Source organism: Dunckerocampus dactyliophorus, chromosome 1 (genome assembly GCF_027744805.1).
Source record: "Dunckerocampus dactyliophorus isolate RoL2022-P2 chromosome 1, RoL_Ddac_1.1, whole genome shotgun sequence".
NCBI classification, from domain to species: Eukaryota; Metazoa; Chordata; class Actinopteri; order Syngnathiformes; family Syngnathidae; genus Dunckerocampus; species Dunckerocampus dactyliophorus.
In genome coordinates, this window is record NC_072819.1 from 9,632,165 (window position 1) to 9,649,525 (window position 17,361).

Below are 17,361 nucleotides of genomic sequence, written 5' to 3' on the forward strand. Positions count from 1 at the left end.
CTAAATAAAGTATTACGAAAGATGTTGTTCGTGGATGTTCTTTCTCACATATTTTCTATCCAATCCACCCACGTGTTATTGTTGACGTTGACGATTCTTATTACCGAGCAGCAAAATACACACCTATGATTTTCAGTCAATTTCCATTCAGTTGTGAATATAACAATGACGTTTTTGGTGTTAAAATACGACTGTTTGATACGTTTCTACACACAGCGACGCGTCCAGGCGTCATGTCACGTGTCACACCAATCTGTACTGACTAGGAAACAAGAACAAGCACATGAACAACTACGAACAGAAAACCGAATTATCTGTAAAGTATTAGCCCACATGGATTTTGTTTATTCTCGGCTAGATGGACTGTGTTGTGATATCATGCGCTATATGTGCCCATGTATCACAATCAATATCATGGTGATAGCATGGCTTGACAAGCTCCACATTTATGCAAGGATAAGAGAAGTCGCCCCCCCCCCACATTTTGTGATTAGATTGTAAAGTTAACAGTTGCATTCTCAAAATATGTACTGTTCTCCAAAAACCTGCACGCAAATAACTAATTGAATGTAGTAGCACTATTTCGCCACAAGGGGAGGTATGATAAAAAAGTAGATCATTTTAAATATCTTGGTATGTGGCTAGATCAGAAAGGCACATGGAAGACCCATGTGGAAAAGGTAGAAGAGAAATGTAAGAGGATAATAAACTTAATGAGAGCTGTTCCAGGTAAGGAGTGGGGAGCAGATAAACAGTCACTAATATATATATAGAGAGCTTTGATGAGAGCAAGTATAGATTATGGAAGTTTTGTATATGGAGCTGCAGCTAAAACACATTTAATGAAAATAGAAAGAAATATTCACAAAGCATTTAGGATATGTACAGGTGCAATCATATCAACACCAATTAAAGCAATGCAGGTTGAGTTAGGAGAAGTACCGTATGACCTGAGAAGAGATCAACTTATGTTAACATACTGGAGTAGACTTAAAGGATGTAGGCATGGACATCTGGCCAAGAATGTGATAGAGGAATGTTGGGAGTATAATACAACTAAAAGTAATAGCTTTGGGTGGGTAATTAAAGATAAAATAGATAAATATAACATAAAAAATATACATATTAATAATTCTACACCCATAAGCAATATTCCTATCTGGCTATTTCCTAAACCTGAAGTAGATATACATATAACAGAGTTAAAAAAATAAATGGAAAGATAGTGAAAAAGGACATAAGGCAAGTCAATATATTAAAAAGAAATATTATGGTTACTTAGATATGTATACAGATGGATGAAAAAGCGAAGAAGGGAAGGTGGGGATTGGAATCTATGTACCAACAATGAATTATAGCATCATTAAAAGATTACCTGACCAGCTCTCGGTTTATACAGCAGAAATGATGGCAATTATTATAGGCTTGCAATGGATAGAGGAAATAAAACCAGATAGAGTGGTATGTTGTGTGGACTCTCTGGCAGCATTATATAGTATTAATAATATGGAATCAAGTCGAGAGGATTTATTATTAGAAATACATCAAAACTTATTCCAACTACACATGTTAAAAATAGACATAAGATTTTGCTGGGTGCCTGCACATGTAGGGGTGGAGGGGAATGAGGTGGCAGATAAAATGGCTAAAATGGGAATTAGAAGGAATGAAATGATAGATATACCTGCTGGTAAAGGCGAAGTAAAGGCAATAATCAAAAAACAAATGATGGAGAAGCAAAATAGGTGGGATGAGAGTAGTAGCGGGAGAAAGTATTATAAAGTACAAAAATCTATCAGTGCACAAGGGGTGAAGAAAAAAAACAGAAAAGAGGAAATAGTGTTAACTAGGATGAGGCTCAATTACACCGGGTTAAATGACAAGATGTTTTTGATAGGGAAATGTAAATCAAAAGTATGTATGGAATGCAAAAGTATAGAGAACGTAGAACACATATTACTACACTGCAAGAGATATAGGGAAGAACGTGTAACGTTAAGGAAAAGAATTAAGAAGATAGGAAGGGAATGGAGCATTGAGGGTATCTTAGGAACAGGTGGGGAGGGGGTAAGAGATATACAGAGGGCAGTGATAGAATATTTGAAGGACACAGGATTATATAATAGAATATAGATAAGTATTAGAATATTTTAGTATAAGTATTATTATTAGGAGTATTATTGTTAGTAGTATAAGTACTCTCCTCACTATCTAAGATAGCATAAAGTAAGATACTGTATATGGCCCATGTTACATACTCCGGTACAGTAGGTGGCGGTATGCACCTTTTTAAGTCATGGTTGCAACCCGCCATTAAACTAAAAGAAGAAGAAGAAGGGGAGGTGTGTCTCTCCAAATGTGCATCGCTTCAGTGTCGAAGAAGAACATCCTGTGCTGGAGTATCACATGATGGAGAAGAACGAGTGTCTGACGAAATACCAAAAGGCTAATGCGCTATTTCTGTTGTTACAGGTGATAGTTAATCGTACATTATATATTTGAGTAGCATCAGTGATGTAAGTGTGTGAATATTGACCGTTTAGCCGCATCGATTGCATGTGCAATGACAAATAATGACACCGAGTGAATCTAGCTAAGCTAAGCTAACGATTATGAACGAGGGTGATGGATATGGCTACTCGGTATCATAGTTGATGATGAAGTGCACTTATAACTGTGAAACAGTCGTTTTGTTGCAATGTGGAGATACGGTGCTATTTTATATGATGTATGTTGGATTGTGAGTTATACTGGAATAATTGTAAGAAGTAGAAGAACATCCTGTGCTGGAGCATCACACGTTGGACAAGAATAAGTCTGTGAGGAAATGCTCCAGTAGACAAGCTTCTGGATCCTCATTTATCCAGAAGGAGTCAAGAGGTGGCGGCGGCTCTCCCAAAGTCTGCCATGATAGTAGCTTGACAGCAGCTGTTGTTGACGGAAGTAGTGGTAGATGTGAAATCAATGCACCCAGGAAAGAAGTTCCAGTACTGTTTAAAATGATCAAAATACTGGAAGTATTGCTTATTATCACGAATGTACCCGTTACTGCATGGTCACAGTATGTACATATATACAACTATAAAACCTTGTTGGAGGTTTTTAGAGGCTTTATAGTTTAAACAGGTGTGTCCCATGACGTGCATTGTTAGCTCCCTCATGCTAACTGTTTTTCTCGCTTTAGAATGCACAGAAAAGGGAAAGGTGTGATCATGTCTCACATAAGGATCGTGGATGATGGGCAAAATGTAAAAAAAAAAAAAAAGGTGCAGTTTCCCTTCCTAACAAATAGGAAACTAACAATGAATTAGTTCAAACTAAAGCACTCTAACATGCCTTTTGTTCTGATTTATTGTGTGAATACACAGTCAGATTAGATTAGTAGATGAGACACTGTTCATATGTCATGTTGGCTTTGTGATGTTGCACATACATATGGCCTAATGATTGGTTACAGTACATGTGTTGAATAGACATAGTTTGGTTTTCTGAGTGTAATTTGGTAATGGTAATGGTTTCATTTTATTTGGACACGCATACAAGTAACAGTTCCACATCTTTTGCTGTACATTTATTCACATTATGTATAATGTAAGGTAATATAGTTGTCAAGGTTTTTCCACAATCATAATAAATAGATGTCGTCTGATGGTTATCACATTGCAGTCAGCACCAGTAAGCGCCTTAATTTGGGTGGAAGACCGCCCTGTGTCTTGATGGACAGCCAATCGGATCCTCTGGCTCAGCACAGGTGTGATTTTTTTGTGTCTACCACTTGACTTTTTTGTTCCATAATGCTCAGGATCTTTCAAAAAATTAGAATGACTGATTTACTGCACCCAACCTCAGCAGTAATGGCACGCTGGGAGAGGCCTTGCTTATGCAGCTCAACAATCCGACCACGTTCAAAAAGAGAAAGCTTCTTAGCTTTAGCCATCAGGAGGGCATGACAGTGTGAATGCCTGACAGAAAATGAACATTTTGAGCAGATTTTGGCTTTTATAGCCTGTGGTCTTAAACTTTTGATCAGCTGATAAACAACCTATTTCAGTTTAATTGTTGTTTTCAATAAACTACTTTTTCAAAATGCTTTTTGTCTCACTCCCCCTTCTTGTTTTTGCATATTCTAGCTCTACTTAAAACCTCATTAAGATCCAAATGTGCAAAATGCAAATTCTAGCAATTTTTCAACTGGTCTTAAGATTTTGATCAGGAGTGTATTTTTCATATGCAGAATAAAGACTGCACTTATGCTGGCGACAACTAATCCTTTTGCCTCTTCCTTACTGCTCCACAGTTTTGTTTTTTTTAACTGCGAAGCACCAGAAAACCCACACACACACGGGAAGAACATGCAAACTCCACACAGAGATGCCCAAGCAAATATTTGAACCCACGTCTTCCTGATCTCCTGACTGTGTGGCCAACATGCTAACCACTCGGCCGGTAACATGAGTTCTGAAAATAGGCCTGTCACAATTACAAATTTTGCTGGATGATAACTATCCTACAAATTATTGCAGATAAACGATATTATTGTCAACATTATTTTGAAACCATTTTGTCATTAATGTAATGATAATAGAAGGCATAACATTGCAAGTACACCGTATCAAAAGCAACACACTTGAACATGTATGTGTTTTGGATGCAGCAAAATGCGTTGTGTGGTGCACAATCAGGTGTTATACTTTGGGAATCATTGAAACTAAGTTCCACCCACTGTTTATTATTTATTTTTCAAACGTTTTCATGTCACAAAATGACCAAACCAGAAATTGATATCAAAATTGTGTTTTATACACAACAGGCATGAAGAAAGTATTCCAGCGTGCAGCACATGACCCACACAGCTAGCATGTAGTGAGACTGAATGACTCACAGGAGGGTTCGCTCACTCCGTTCATTCCGCTATGGAACCAACACGCCCAGGTGTTGAGACAGATGCACAGAGTGAATCCTCTTGTCATACAACCTGTTTGGTAGAGAGAGAGGAGGAAAACAAACACCCATGCACGTCAATATATCGAAGCTGGAAAAATGATCTAGCTAGTTTTTATTTATCGTGCGGTTCGTTTTTATTTATCATGCAGTTAATTGATTTATTGATGGTCACGGGAAATATCTGCAAATATTACGCAAAAGAGCTGATGTTTGTACTATTTGTGAATCGCTGACCACACATTGAACAGGGACAGTTTTTTTCTCTAGAGTGTGTTCTTCGGAGCGAATCTTTTTCCACAAACAGTGCAGGAAAAAGGTTTCTCTCCAGTGTGTGTTTGTTTAAATCACTTTGATTGAACCTAGTACTGCACACCTTGCAAGGAAGTGGTTTCTCTCCAGTGTGTATTCTGCGGTGCTTTATTGAATCACCTTTTCGATTGACTCTTTTACCACACACCATGCAAGGAAAAGGTTTCTCCCCAGCCTGTATTTTGTTTGTGATTACTGTATTCCATAGCCGTAAAATATGAAAATAAAAGACATTTCAAAGATGAAAAAAGACAGTTGTTGCTCCAATGTACTTATTTTTTTTAATGGATAAGTGTTAGTACGTCAAAGTTGTGCAATGTTGAGCGTTGATAAATGAAGACTAGTCGGGTATAGTTAGTAGAACAATCAGTGTTAACTTGCACATTTACACGGTCAGCAATATTCTGCCAGCGGTCCTCCGTCGCCCTTTTGGCGGCAACAATGTTGCTTTTGGCAGTGATAATCTTTTTGAATTCCTCATAACGTTCCATAATAACGACTTGCTAAGTAGAATAATATGACGTCAAACGCCCCCTTTTATGTGAACGTGCACCCCGTGATCTCTGCTTAGCGATGTGTAGATATCTTCCGGGTCTCTGTGATAGCAACCAGCAAGTTAAGAAGGTCCTAAATGGTCATAAAATTGTCTTTCACTGCCACTTAATCTCTGGGAATACACATATTTGGAACAATTGTCAGTGGTGTTTTTCTCTGGAGACACGCATTTCCAAAACTGGCGGCCAGTGTGCGCATGCCAGGCTTGTGCGGATCAATACTGAAATATCGATACTTCCGATACGGACTCTTCATGCGCTAAAATTGATTCTCAAATCAAAAGAGCGATAGTTTTGATACCTCAGTTATTTGACGCAATGTTTGAAACTTTGTTTGACCGATTGCAAACGAAGCCACGTGTGAATTGTGAATACATTTTTCATTCTTGTAGTAATTCTTGATAATAAACCATTTATTTTATTGTTTAAAATACAATTTTCATGTATTTTCTATGGTTTTGCCCGGTTTTTTCTACCTACCTTAATATATTTCAGGGCTTAAAATAAATAAATAAAAGTAATTTAAGTAATTATTCAATTGTAAATGTAATCAAATTAATAATTTAATTCTAAAAGTATTCAAATGAATAATTAAATTTAAAAAATTAATACAATATAATTATTTGTGCTATGAAATACGAAATACACTACTTTCTAAGTTTACCAGACATTAGGTGAGTTTGTGCCGTATCTACTTTTCTTACCACTGTATTACATCATCATAGCTAATTGATTTTACATTTTTTACACTGGATGCCCTTCCTGACTCAACCCTGGCCAGGTATAGAATCCATGCAAGCAACCACCTGTGTATGTTTCTTTTATTGAGGGTCAAACGTACAATTGTCAAGTCTAAAGTAGCAGTGCGTTCATACATGTGATATATGAAACAAACATTGCAAACGTTTCATCATGTCAGTTAGCAACATAAAAGTAACACGGTCTTCCCTATTCATACTTCCCTTTTTGTGTTCTTTGAAAAAGCTCCGTTCAGTCATGTTTGTACCATTTGTGAATCGCTGACCACACATTGAACGGGGAAAGTTTTTTCTCAAGTGTGTGCTCTTTGTGTGTACTTTGAAATGTGACTTAATGTAATTGTCAACCCAACCCTTTAATAGCATTGTTTGGCACCACAAGTGAACCCGACTTGCGCTTGACCCCCACAGGACCACGAAGTTTGTCCTTTGCCTCCTTCTTGGCCAGACGGGCAATTTTGTTAAGGTGGAAGGATGCCGCTCCGCCTACCCACACTCAGTGGCTGAGGGATGTCATGTCTTGTTTAAATTTGGAGAAAATCCATTATTCAATTTGTAACGCCAAAGAAAAATTCCAAAATGTATGGGGACCCTTCTTAGTATATTTCTATAACTTGAAATTTACCTGAGCTCCCTAATATTCTAACTTCCCATCTCTGGCCTGTTTACTATCATCTATTGTTTAATTCACTTACGCATTTGCTTTGATTGTTTTACATTTAATTGTCCTCCCAAACTTGGACCTCTTTGGACTGTGTGTGACTTACTTTGTGTTTTTTTTGTTTTGTTTTGTTTTTTTTTGTGTGTGTTGGGGTTGGGTTTTTTTGTTGTTGTTTTTTCTCCAATTATTATTTTTTTATTTTTCTTGCTCTTTGTATAAAGCTTCAGGAAACATTGTGTACATTTGTTTTTTACTTTGTCAAAATCTAATACAAATATCTTTGATTTAAAAAAAAGTGACTTAAGAGCAAATCTTTCACAACAAAATGTGTAGGAAAAAGGTGTATTCTTGTCTTTTTCAATTACTTTGAGTAATGAAGCTTTTAACGCACACCGTGCAAGGAAGTGGTTTCTCTCCAGTGTGTATTCTTGTGTGAGTCATTGAATCGCTTATTTGACTGAATCTTTTACCACACACTGTGCAAGGAAAATGTTTCTCTCCGGTGTGTATTTTTGTGTGTCTTTTTAAATTACTTTGATTATCGAATCTTTTACCACACACCGTGCAAGGAAAAGGTTTCTCTCCTGTATGTATTCTTGTGTGTCCTTTCAACTTTGATTGCTCAGAAAATTTTTTACCACACACCTTGCAAGGAAAAGGTTTCTCTCCTGTGTGTATTCTTGTGTGTCTTTTTAAATCAGCTTTATGATTGAATCTATTACCACACACCGTGCAAGGAAAAGGTTTTTGTCCAGTGTGTATTCTTGTATGGACTTTCAAATTTGACTCCTTAGAGAATCTTTTACCACAAACCGCGCAAGGAAAATGTTTCTCTCCGGTGTGTATTCTTGTGTGTCTTTTTAAATCAGACTTGCGATTGAATCTTTTACCACACACCGTGCAATGAAAAGGCTTCTGTCCAGCGTGTATTCTTGAATGCACTTTCAAATTTGACTCCTTTGAGAATCTTTTACCGCAAACCGAGCAGGTGAAAGGTTTCTCTCTTGTGTGATGTCGCATGTGTATTTTGAAATTTCCTTTGTTAACAAACGTTTTGTCACACTGAGAGCATTTCCAGCGTGTGTTGTCAGTGTGACATGTCATATCAGCTTCAGAGTCTTCATCATCAGTGTCAGGAGAGTGTGACGTTATGTCGTCACTATCTGATAGTGGAGCTAAGAGGTTGTCTGCTTGTGATCCTCCACAGTGGTCTCCATCAGCTTCTGTTGTCATGTGATGAGTGGAGCTGCTGCTTGGAGGCTCCACCTCTCTCTTCTCCTCACTTTCACCTTTGTCTTCATCATCTTCACTCTTCACAGGAACACCAATCGCAGAGAACTTCTCCAGTTCTTCAAGATGTTCTCCCTCCTGACTGATGCTGTCATCCTCCTCGTCTTCCTCTTTGAAGTTGGGAGGCTGCAGCTCCTCCTCTTCCTCTTTAATGTGGGGGGCCTGGGGCTCCTGCTCCATCCTGGAGTTCCACTCCTGCTGCTCAAGGGGAAGATGTTCTTCACCGACATCTGTAGGACACAAGAAGGCAAAGACATGCTTTTGAAAAGTCCAGTTTTGCTCCGTCACATTCACACACTCCGATTGCCACGCACACACAGGCGAGTGTCCAGCGTTTTTGCTACATTGGATACATCACATTACATATCGCGAGCCACGAAAACTCACCACACCCTGCAAAGTACCCACCTCTCGAGTGCCGCAACAAACTAATGTCCCACACGGCATGTTTGTTTTGGCTTTGACGTGACTGCGCAGTGTGAAGGGAAAGTGTGTGGGAGATGGTCGCTACAGGCTGGATGCTGCGATAGCAAGGGGCGGAGGTGATCGGCGATATAAGGCACGTATCAGCATATGCTGATCACAGGCTCATCGGTGGGATCGATCGGAGCACCCCTAGTGAAAATTTGTTAAAACTACTTTTCTTTTAGATATGGTGCGATGGGCTCACCCTTGCTCACGTTCACATCTTTCTGAGCATTGTAAAACATACACTTCAGTTTGCATTTGGACGGCGCGCTTCAATTTGTAAGCGATAGTCAACAAATAGCTCAGGAGTCGGCAACCTTCAGCAACAAAAGAGCCATTTTGCCTCCTCTTCCAGTAAAGACAAAAGTTCTGGAGCCGCAAAACATGACACAGCTTATAAACTTTTTAAAAGCTTTCATCTTTTTCAAACTTTTCCGTGTTGCAACAACAGAATTCAACACACAGAAGTGCAGAGTGCATGTGTAGGCCTATTTTGAAATAACACTGAACTATGTAAGCTTTTATGAGTAGTTCCTGTGTTTGTGTAAACTTATAAGGAAATGTAGCCAACTTTAACATAAAAACGCCCATCAGAGTTCACATATCTGCAAATCAGTGTGTCTGCTGAATAGTTACATCACTTGACTCATAACAGGCACTGAATGAATGTTTGTTGCCATTCTATTGGTCCTGTTCTTGACTGTCCTTGCAAAGAGGAGTATTTCTTTCATTTTCTGAATAATTAATAATAATAATCATAATTTGTTTGTTTTTTAATTCGAAGAATAGATGCTGTGATATTTTTATGAACGCTTCGTTCATTTATTGTCCTCCTCACGATCTCCAACATTCAACATTCCTTAGTCGTTCCGAAATCGCTAATTTCAAAAGCACACGGATGGGTAAACCAGCATCATTGGCAGTGAAGGCAAATGAATATATGTATTCAGTAAATTCCCTATTTTCTTCTGATATTTTCCTTTTTAGGGACTTTTTCATGGTTACGGATAGCTTACCACGGGGGTAGCACACCGTCAAGATGTCTTTTTCGTGTCTCACCGACTGAACAAACTGATCCCTTCCCTCTTCCCCCTTCCCTTGCTCATCCAATCAGCAGTCAGAACGCAGTGCAAATGCATTCATAGACTAAGTATTAGTCAATGACAACACAACTGAACACAAAATGCTTTTTAAATTAAACTTAATTACTAAGGGAGAAAAAATCCAAATCTACATGGTCCTGTGTGAAAAAGTGATTGCCCCCTAAACCTAATAAGTGGTTGGACCCCCCCCTTAGCAGCAACAACTACAATCAAGTGTTTGCGATAACTTGCAATGAGTCTCTTAAAGCGCTGTGGAGGAATTTTGGCCCACTCATCTTTGCAGAATTGTTGTAATTCAGACACATTGGAGGGTTTTCCAGCATGAACCGCCTTTTTAAGGTCATACCACAGCATCTCAATAGGACTCAGATCAGGATTTTGACCAGGCCACTCCGAAGCAGGGTTTCCGCTACATGCAATGGATCGTGCTACAATAAAAGCCGCCACACTTCCAAAATGAGTTGGGGTTTTTTTTTTTACGTGAAAACAATGTCAAGTACAGTGTATGAATGGACATAAATGCTATATCGGAGATCGCGCAGGTATTGTTGGTGGCGTGTCACCTACATCATAACCGTCACTTTGTAGATGTCGTATGACATCAGTCAGTTGACATCAAGTCCCCTCCTGATTTGCTCTTGTGCCGCGGCGGCAAAAAAAAGTGGAGAAAGATGTCCGCAGTCAGACACGGATAATATAACTTTCATCTTTATTATTCCAATTATGGATAAACTAATTGAGTGGTAAGATGCCTATATCTATAACAAAAGTTATCCATTCACTTGTAGCATCGAGTTATGTAGAAGAAAAAGTCACTTGTTTCATGGCTCCGCTTCATGTCATGAACTCCAAATGAAAAAATGTGTTTTCTCCAAGTTTGTTTGTCAAACTATTCTTTCACAATGAATTGGAAAATGTCCCCATTGCTAAAAGTTTTATAATATGTTGCCTTGACTTGGGCTGCATTGTCTTTGGCCACCGTCTTGCAGTACACAGACTGTATTCAAGTCCAGCCTGAGTCCGTCTGTTTTTCCTGTTTTTGTAAGTTGTTAAAAATAGAACAAATAAATGTAATGTCTTTATGGGAGCCCGGACGCCATGTACTGCAATTATACTGTATTTCCTTTAACGACAAAGCAACGTATCATTTCCATGGAGTAATTTAGCGTCGCGGAAGGCGATACTGCACATTTTGGTGTCGATACAACACACTGTGAACAATGTAACAATATATACACACACAACAGTATCAACAATGTAACAATATAACAACTAAAACAAACAATTTTGTGAATATAAACGCAGAAGGGAATTGAAAAATATATCTCTTCATACCAGTATCGGTCCAAGGAAGCTTATAAACACGTAAGAGTAAGAAAGAAACTAACCTGCTCTGTGTAACACAACTTGAGGCTTCTTGAAAACAGCGTCCAGTAGTTGACATTGTCGCTCGATTTCCTCTTTTGTTCGACAAAGTTCCTTCTCGTACTCTGCTATCGTTCTTTCTAACACTGCAAATATTTCTTCAACGGCCGCAGTTAATCGCTGATTCACCAACGCCCTTAGCATTTGTATTTTACACATTTTCACACAATCACAACACTTTAACATCCACGCTTGAGCTCTGCTTAGAGGTGTGCTGATAACTTCCGGGTCTCCTTGTAGCAGCTAGCAAGCTAAGCTAGCTTGAAAAGCTTCGAAATTCACTGAGATTAGTTTATTCTGACATGATTCAATTTGTCTTTCGCTGTCACTTGAGCTCTGCATCGTTCACATTACATATTTTCCATTTGTAACAACTGTAGAGATGATAAAATGAATCCGTAGCCTCGAAGTTTATGTCTGACTTCCTGAATCACACTGCTTCAAAATGGTACATTGGAGCTTGTATTGAACTCCACACATCACGTGACCGATTACGTTCGATGCTTCATACGTCACAGCGCGACTTTCCAGCTCGAAGCAGATTGGTGGCTGTCATTGATTTGACAGGTTGTTTTGGCGCTAATTTGTGTATTTAAGACCCACCAAACTATTGCACAATGTGTGTGTGAGCAGAGTATTTGCGAGTTGGTTTTTTTGTGCGTATGGCGACCAGTACCAGTGACCCCTGTGCTCGACCCATGTTTCGTAACACAACTCATCTTAATGGAGATTACGGGTGTGATTGGTGTCTTCAAAAAGGGGAGGTGATACAGCTTGGAAATGGATTTTCTAGGATTTACAGGCCATTAGAAACTTCCCCAGAGAAGAGAGATAATGTCAGCTTTAGCAAGTTCTGAAACGCAACCAGTTAATGGCATGAAAGGAGTAAGGTCATTGTTATTTTTGCCTCTTTTTAACATTGTTAGAGGTTTTGTGCCGGATTACCTGCACTGTGTTCATTTACTGGCCTGTGGTTTGATTCTGCGAATCATCAACAGTTTAAACAGTTTGTTACACAAGTTCCCTTATTGTATGGCCAAGAATATTGTACATTTAATGTGCACCAGTTATTACATATTGCAGATGGTGTGCGAGATTGGGGTCCTCTGCGGGTATTTTCATGCTTTCGCTTTGAGAGTAATATAGGACAGATAATATCTCTTGTCAGGGGAACAAAATGTGTGCCAATGCAGATCTGTAAAACATTTTGGCTGCGTACTGTATTACCTGCAATGCAATTGAAGTACTTCATAGGTTGTGATATGCGTTTAAACTCTCTCTATAATAGATTAATGTGTTCTGGGATGTATATGACAAAAAAAGTCTGTTCATGCTGATAATGTTCATGTATATGGGACTGGACATACAAGAGTACTCAAAGCAGCTGAAGTATCAGCCTTCAATCGCTTGTATGGATGTAACCCAAACAACTGTACTTACACAATATACAACAGGTTATCTTGTAATTCACTTGACCTGTGTTCCATTCACTTCAAGGAGTCTAACCGTCATTGTATTAGTACTGTGCAGATGAAAAATGGGAAATGTTATGTTATTTTGAAATGCATTGTTGGTAAGTTTTTTTGTTACTGTAATGGCTGTGAATGTGAAGAAAAGGCACTGCTGATATCTTCTAACAGCTTTCTATTTAGTGGCCAAAGAAACTAGGAAACTGTTTGCTTTGAGCCAACACAGGTTGCCAGAAAATGTTTCAGACACCAGAAGAATGACCGAGTGCACATAATTCCCTTACCAACAACCCAGGAACTTGATAAATAATTTCCAGAATTTATGAGCTGCCTTTGCCTTCCAGTTGTCATATGATTCTGCTGTATATAATTTGTTATTGTTATATAAACTCAAATTTGTAATAATAAACCATTTTGATTGACATCACCCAAGTTTTGTGTTATTTCTTTCTTGCTTGTTTGCAATCAATGAATGAATATGTTTCTGCTCCAGTGTGCCAATATGTTACATGTATGTATGATTATGGGAACATCTGCAAGCTGAACATATTTTTGGTCATGTCAAATTCTATAGAACTGTCCAGATGAAGTAATGTGCCACTTTCTGTTCCTCAAACCTTTCTATAGAACCCTAAAGAATCATTTTGTTCTATCTAAATTCAATAGAAACTTCACTGTCAAAGTTCTATAGAACAGGTTGTTCTGATCAAATTCTATAAAATTCTAAAGAACATTTTTTGCAGGGGGGGAAAGCAACATTCACACTGTCATGCCCTCCTGATGGCTAAAGCTAAGAAGCTTTCTCTTTTTGAACGTGGTCGAATTGTTGAGCTGCATAAGCAAGGCCTCTCCCAGCGTGCCATTGCTGCTGAGGTTGGGTGCAGTAAATCAGTCATTCTAATTTTTTGAAAGATCCTGAGCATTATGGAACAAAAAAGTCAAGTGGTAGACCCCAAAAAATCACACCTGCGCTGAGCCGGAGAATCCGATTGGCTGTCCATCAAGACACAGGGCGGTCTTCCACCCACATTAAGGCCCTAACTGGTGCCGACTGCAGCGCAATAACCATCAGATGGCATCTGCGGGAAAAGGTTTAAAAAACAAAAAGCAAATTCAAAGACCTCGTCTCAAAACTGCCCGTTTAGGGAGCATCAAACATGGGACATTGAAAGGTGGAAAAAAGTTTTATTCTCTGATGAGAACAAATGTAACCTTGGCGGTCCAGATGGCTTCCAACGTTACTGGCATGACAAGGAGATCCCACCTGAGATGTTTTCTACACAGTGGAGGGGGGTCCATCATGACCTGAGGTGGTTTTTCATTCAGTGGAACGCGAGAGGTTCAGGTGGTGCAGGGTCGTCAAACGGCGTATGTTTACGTGCAGATGTTGCATCCCTCATGACTGAGGGCCCTCGTCTGTGTGGTAACAGCTGGGTTCTTCAACAGGACAACGCTGCAGTTCACAATGCTCGCTTGACCAAGGACTTCTTCAGGGAGAATAACATCACTCTTTTGGACCATCCTGCATGTTCCCCTCATTTAAATCCCATAGAGAACATTTGGGGATGGATGGCAAGGGAAGTTTATAAAAATGGCCACCAGTTCCAGACAGTTGATGCCCTTCGTGAAGCCATCTTCACCACTTGGAGCAATGTTCCCACTAGCCTCCTGGAAACACTCCCATCAAGCATGCCCAAACCAGTTTTTGAAGTGATGAACAAGAACGGTGGAGCTACTCATTACTGAGTCCCACTGAGAACATTTTTTGTTCTGGTTTGGAGAGTTTTTTGTTATTTTTTTTGAGCAATGGTATTAAACTTGTGATCCACTGATAAACAACCTATTTCAGTTTGGGGTTTTTTTTTGTTTAAATTACAATCTCCAAATGCTTTTTATCTCACTCCCCCTTCTTGTTTTTGCATATTTTAGCTCTACTTAAAACCTCATTAAGATCCAAATGTGCAAAATGCAAATTCCAACAATTTTTCAACTGGTCTTAAGATTTTGATCAGGAGTGTATATTTTGTTTAGTTTGTATGATCCATCCAAAACTATTACTTTTAGTTGTATTATACTCCCAACATTCCTGACTTACAAGGTATACTTTTCACTGCTGCATTTAGTATCTTATTTGCAACCTTGACTGCACATTCCTCAGTACCACCTTCCATTGGGATTAAATTTGCTGCTTTACTGCATTCCTCCATAAATGATCCCATTTTTTATGTCTGGGCATTTCTTGGATATTTATTTCAGTATTTATTGAACATATATCTGGAAATGATCACTTCCAATACTTGTATTTTCATTTACATAGCACTCACAGGAACTTGCCAAATTATGTGGAACCAGAGTTAAGTCAATACATGAGATTGTATTTGACCGTATATCAGTTCTTGTACCATCATTTCCCCTGTTTAAGCATACTAACTGTCTGACATCCATGAATTCTTCCACAACTGCTCCATTATGATCTGTTTGCTTACCACCCTATAGACTATTATGTGCATTGAAGTCCCCACGCCATATCTCTCTTTCACCATGCCTCCTTATTATCTTCTCCAATGTTTCAAGATCTAATAGTTTACAGGGGTTATACTGTATATACTGTATTAATGATTACATTTCTATTTGATGTATTTCAATAATCACAGATTCTATGTCTTTTAACGTTGCTATTCTGCTAAATGTTATTCCGACCCTCACAAATGTTGGCCAACCTCCCCCTTGGTTTTCTTTTTTGTCAAATCTCACTGATCCGTAGCCATACAGCACACTTCCCATAATCATGTTCTCCACCACATTTTGCACACCTTTGCCTCCACTGACATTGCTGTCCTGTGTGTCCCATTCTGTGACATTTAAAGCATCTTAGCTGTTGTAGGATGTACTCCCTTACCCTGAAATTCATACACCCTATATGTAGCTCAGTTGTCATTGCCTTTTCAAATACAAGTATTGCAGACAAACTGTCACTTTTTACTTTTTTTTTTTCAAACTGTTACTTTTTACTTCTCTACTGGTTTGGAGTCGTTTAACCTCTGTTGTTTTGCCACCTCTGATTTCTCTCCTCACCTCATCCATAGACATTTCCATCGGTACATTTGATATAACTCCTCTTATTGCTGCTGCCATTCCTGATATATGTACATTTATTTTCTCCACCATCACGGTACTTCAACTTCTTAATGTTTTCTTGCTGTTTTTTTATTTACTGTTGATACAAGTGTTCTTCTTCTTTCCCTGTTTCCTTTTCAATTGCTTTAGTCAGATGAACTGGGTGAAAATGTCCTTTGTCTTTGCTCATTGTACTAATAACTTTCCATTCTTCACTAGTGTCTTCTTTACCGTTTGTTTTAGCTAGTATTTTTTTCTTTGTCTTCCATCATTATCTTTTTCACTGCTTGCTTCTGACCATGATTGTTTCCTTGCCATTTTTACATGTGTGTACTCCATCTCATCTGCCCCTTCATCACTGCTACACTACAGCCCATTGTTACACTCACGGTACAGTTTGGTTGCACAGTTTTAGTTAGTTATAGGTCGTGGCGCACAGGTCCCGTCGTATCGGGGCCCGTATAGGCCGTCGGCCGAGACCTATGCAGTCCACTTCCTACAACTCACGTCCACTTCAAAATCAAACCTCACAAATAAAAAGTCAAAGCTTCTTGGATTCCTCATCTCGCACTCTTCCTTTTCCCTGGAAAGCCGCTTTCCGACAAAGCACAGTCCTCAAGTACTACCCTTCACAAACTCCTCTCCCGTCTTGTTCCCAGTGCAAAGCCAAGAGGAGGGCCGTGTTCCAAGCTCCCGCCGATTTTAGATTCTTACACCGGATGCCCTTCCCGACGCAGCCCTGGCTGCTCAATATTGTTTACATCACTTGACTCATCACAGGCAATTCAATATGCTTGCACTGAATGAGTGTCATCAATTTGTCTACTGGTGATGTTTGTTTCCATTCTGTTGGTCCTGATCTGATCTGAATAATTAATAAGAATTTATTATTCATTTTTTAGGCCGCACGGTGGCCTAGTGATTAACATGTTTGCCACACAGTCAGGAGATCGGGTATTCCGGTTTGCTCCCACATTCCAAAAACATGCATGTTAGGTTAATTGGCGACTCTAAATTGTCCATAGGTATGAATGTGAGTGTGAATGGTTGTTTGTCTATATGTGCCCTGCGATTGGTTGGCAACAAGTCCAGGGTGTATCCCGCCTCTCGCCTGAAGTCAGCTGAGATAGGCTCCAGCATACCCGCAACCCTGATGTGGCTAAGCGGCATAGAAGATGGGTGGATTCATTTTGTAATTTCAGAGAATAGATGCTGTATTTTTATGAACAATTCTGTCATTTACTCTTCATTGGTGAATGGCTT

The 17,361-nt window shown here is 39.1% G+C and overlaps 1 protein-coding gene across 1 annotated transcript; it reads right to left on the bottom strand.

Moving 5' to 3' along the window:
- Positions 1-5,434: 5,434 nt before the first annotated feature.
- LOC129193047 (zinc finger protein 501-like) lies at positions 5,435-11,954 on the bottom strand. The gene is made up of 2 exons (XM_054797678.1): positions 11,476-11,954; positions 5,435-8,746 (listed from the first exon to the last, which is right to left on the bottom strand). The coding sequence occupies exons 1-2, from the start codon at positions 11,696-11,698 to the stop codon at positions 7,584-7,586; spliced, it is 1,386 nt and encodes a 461-aa protein (XP_054653653.1). The 5' UTR covers positions 11,699-11,954; the 3' UTR covers positions 5,435-7,583.
- Between the last annotated feature and the right edge of the window lie 5,407 nt (positions 11,955-17,361).

Bases quoted from the DNA above. Each gene is read 5' to 3' on its own strand.
- LOC129193047 (XM_054797678.1), bottom strand. From the start codon at position 11,698: ATGTTAAAGTGTTGTGATTGTGTGAAAATGTGTAAAATACAAATGCTA. The intron at 8,747-11,475 runs GTTAGTTTCTTT...TGTGTCCTACAG, and splicing joins AGTTGTGTTACACAGAGCAG to ATGTCGGTGAAGAACATCTT.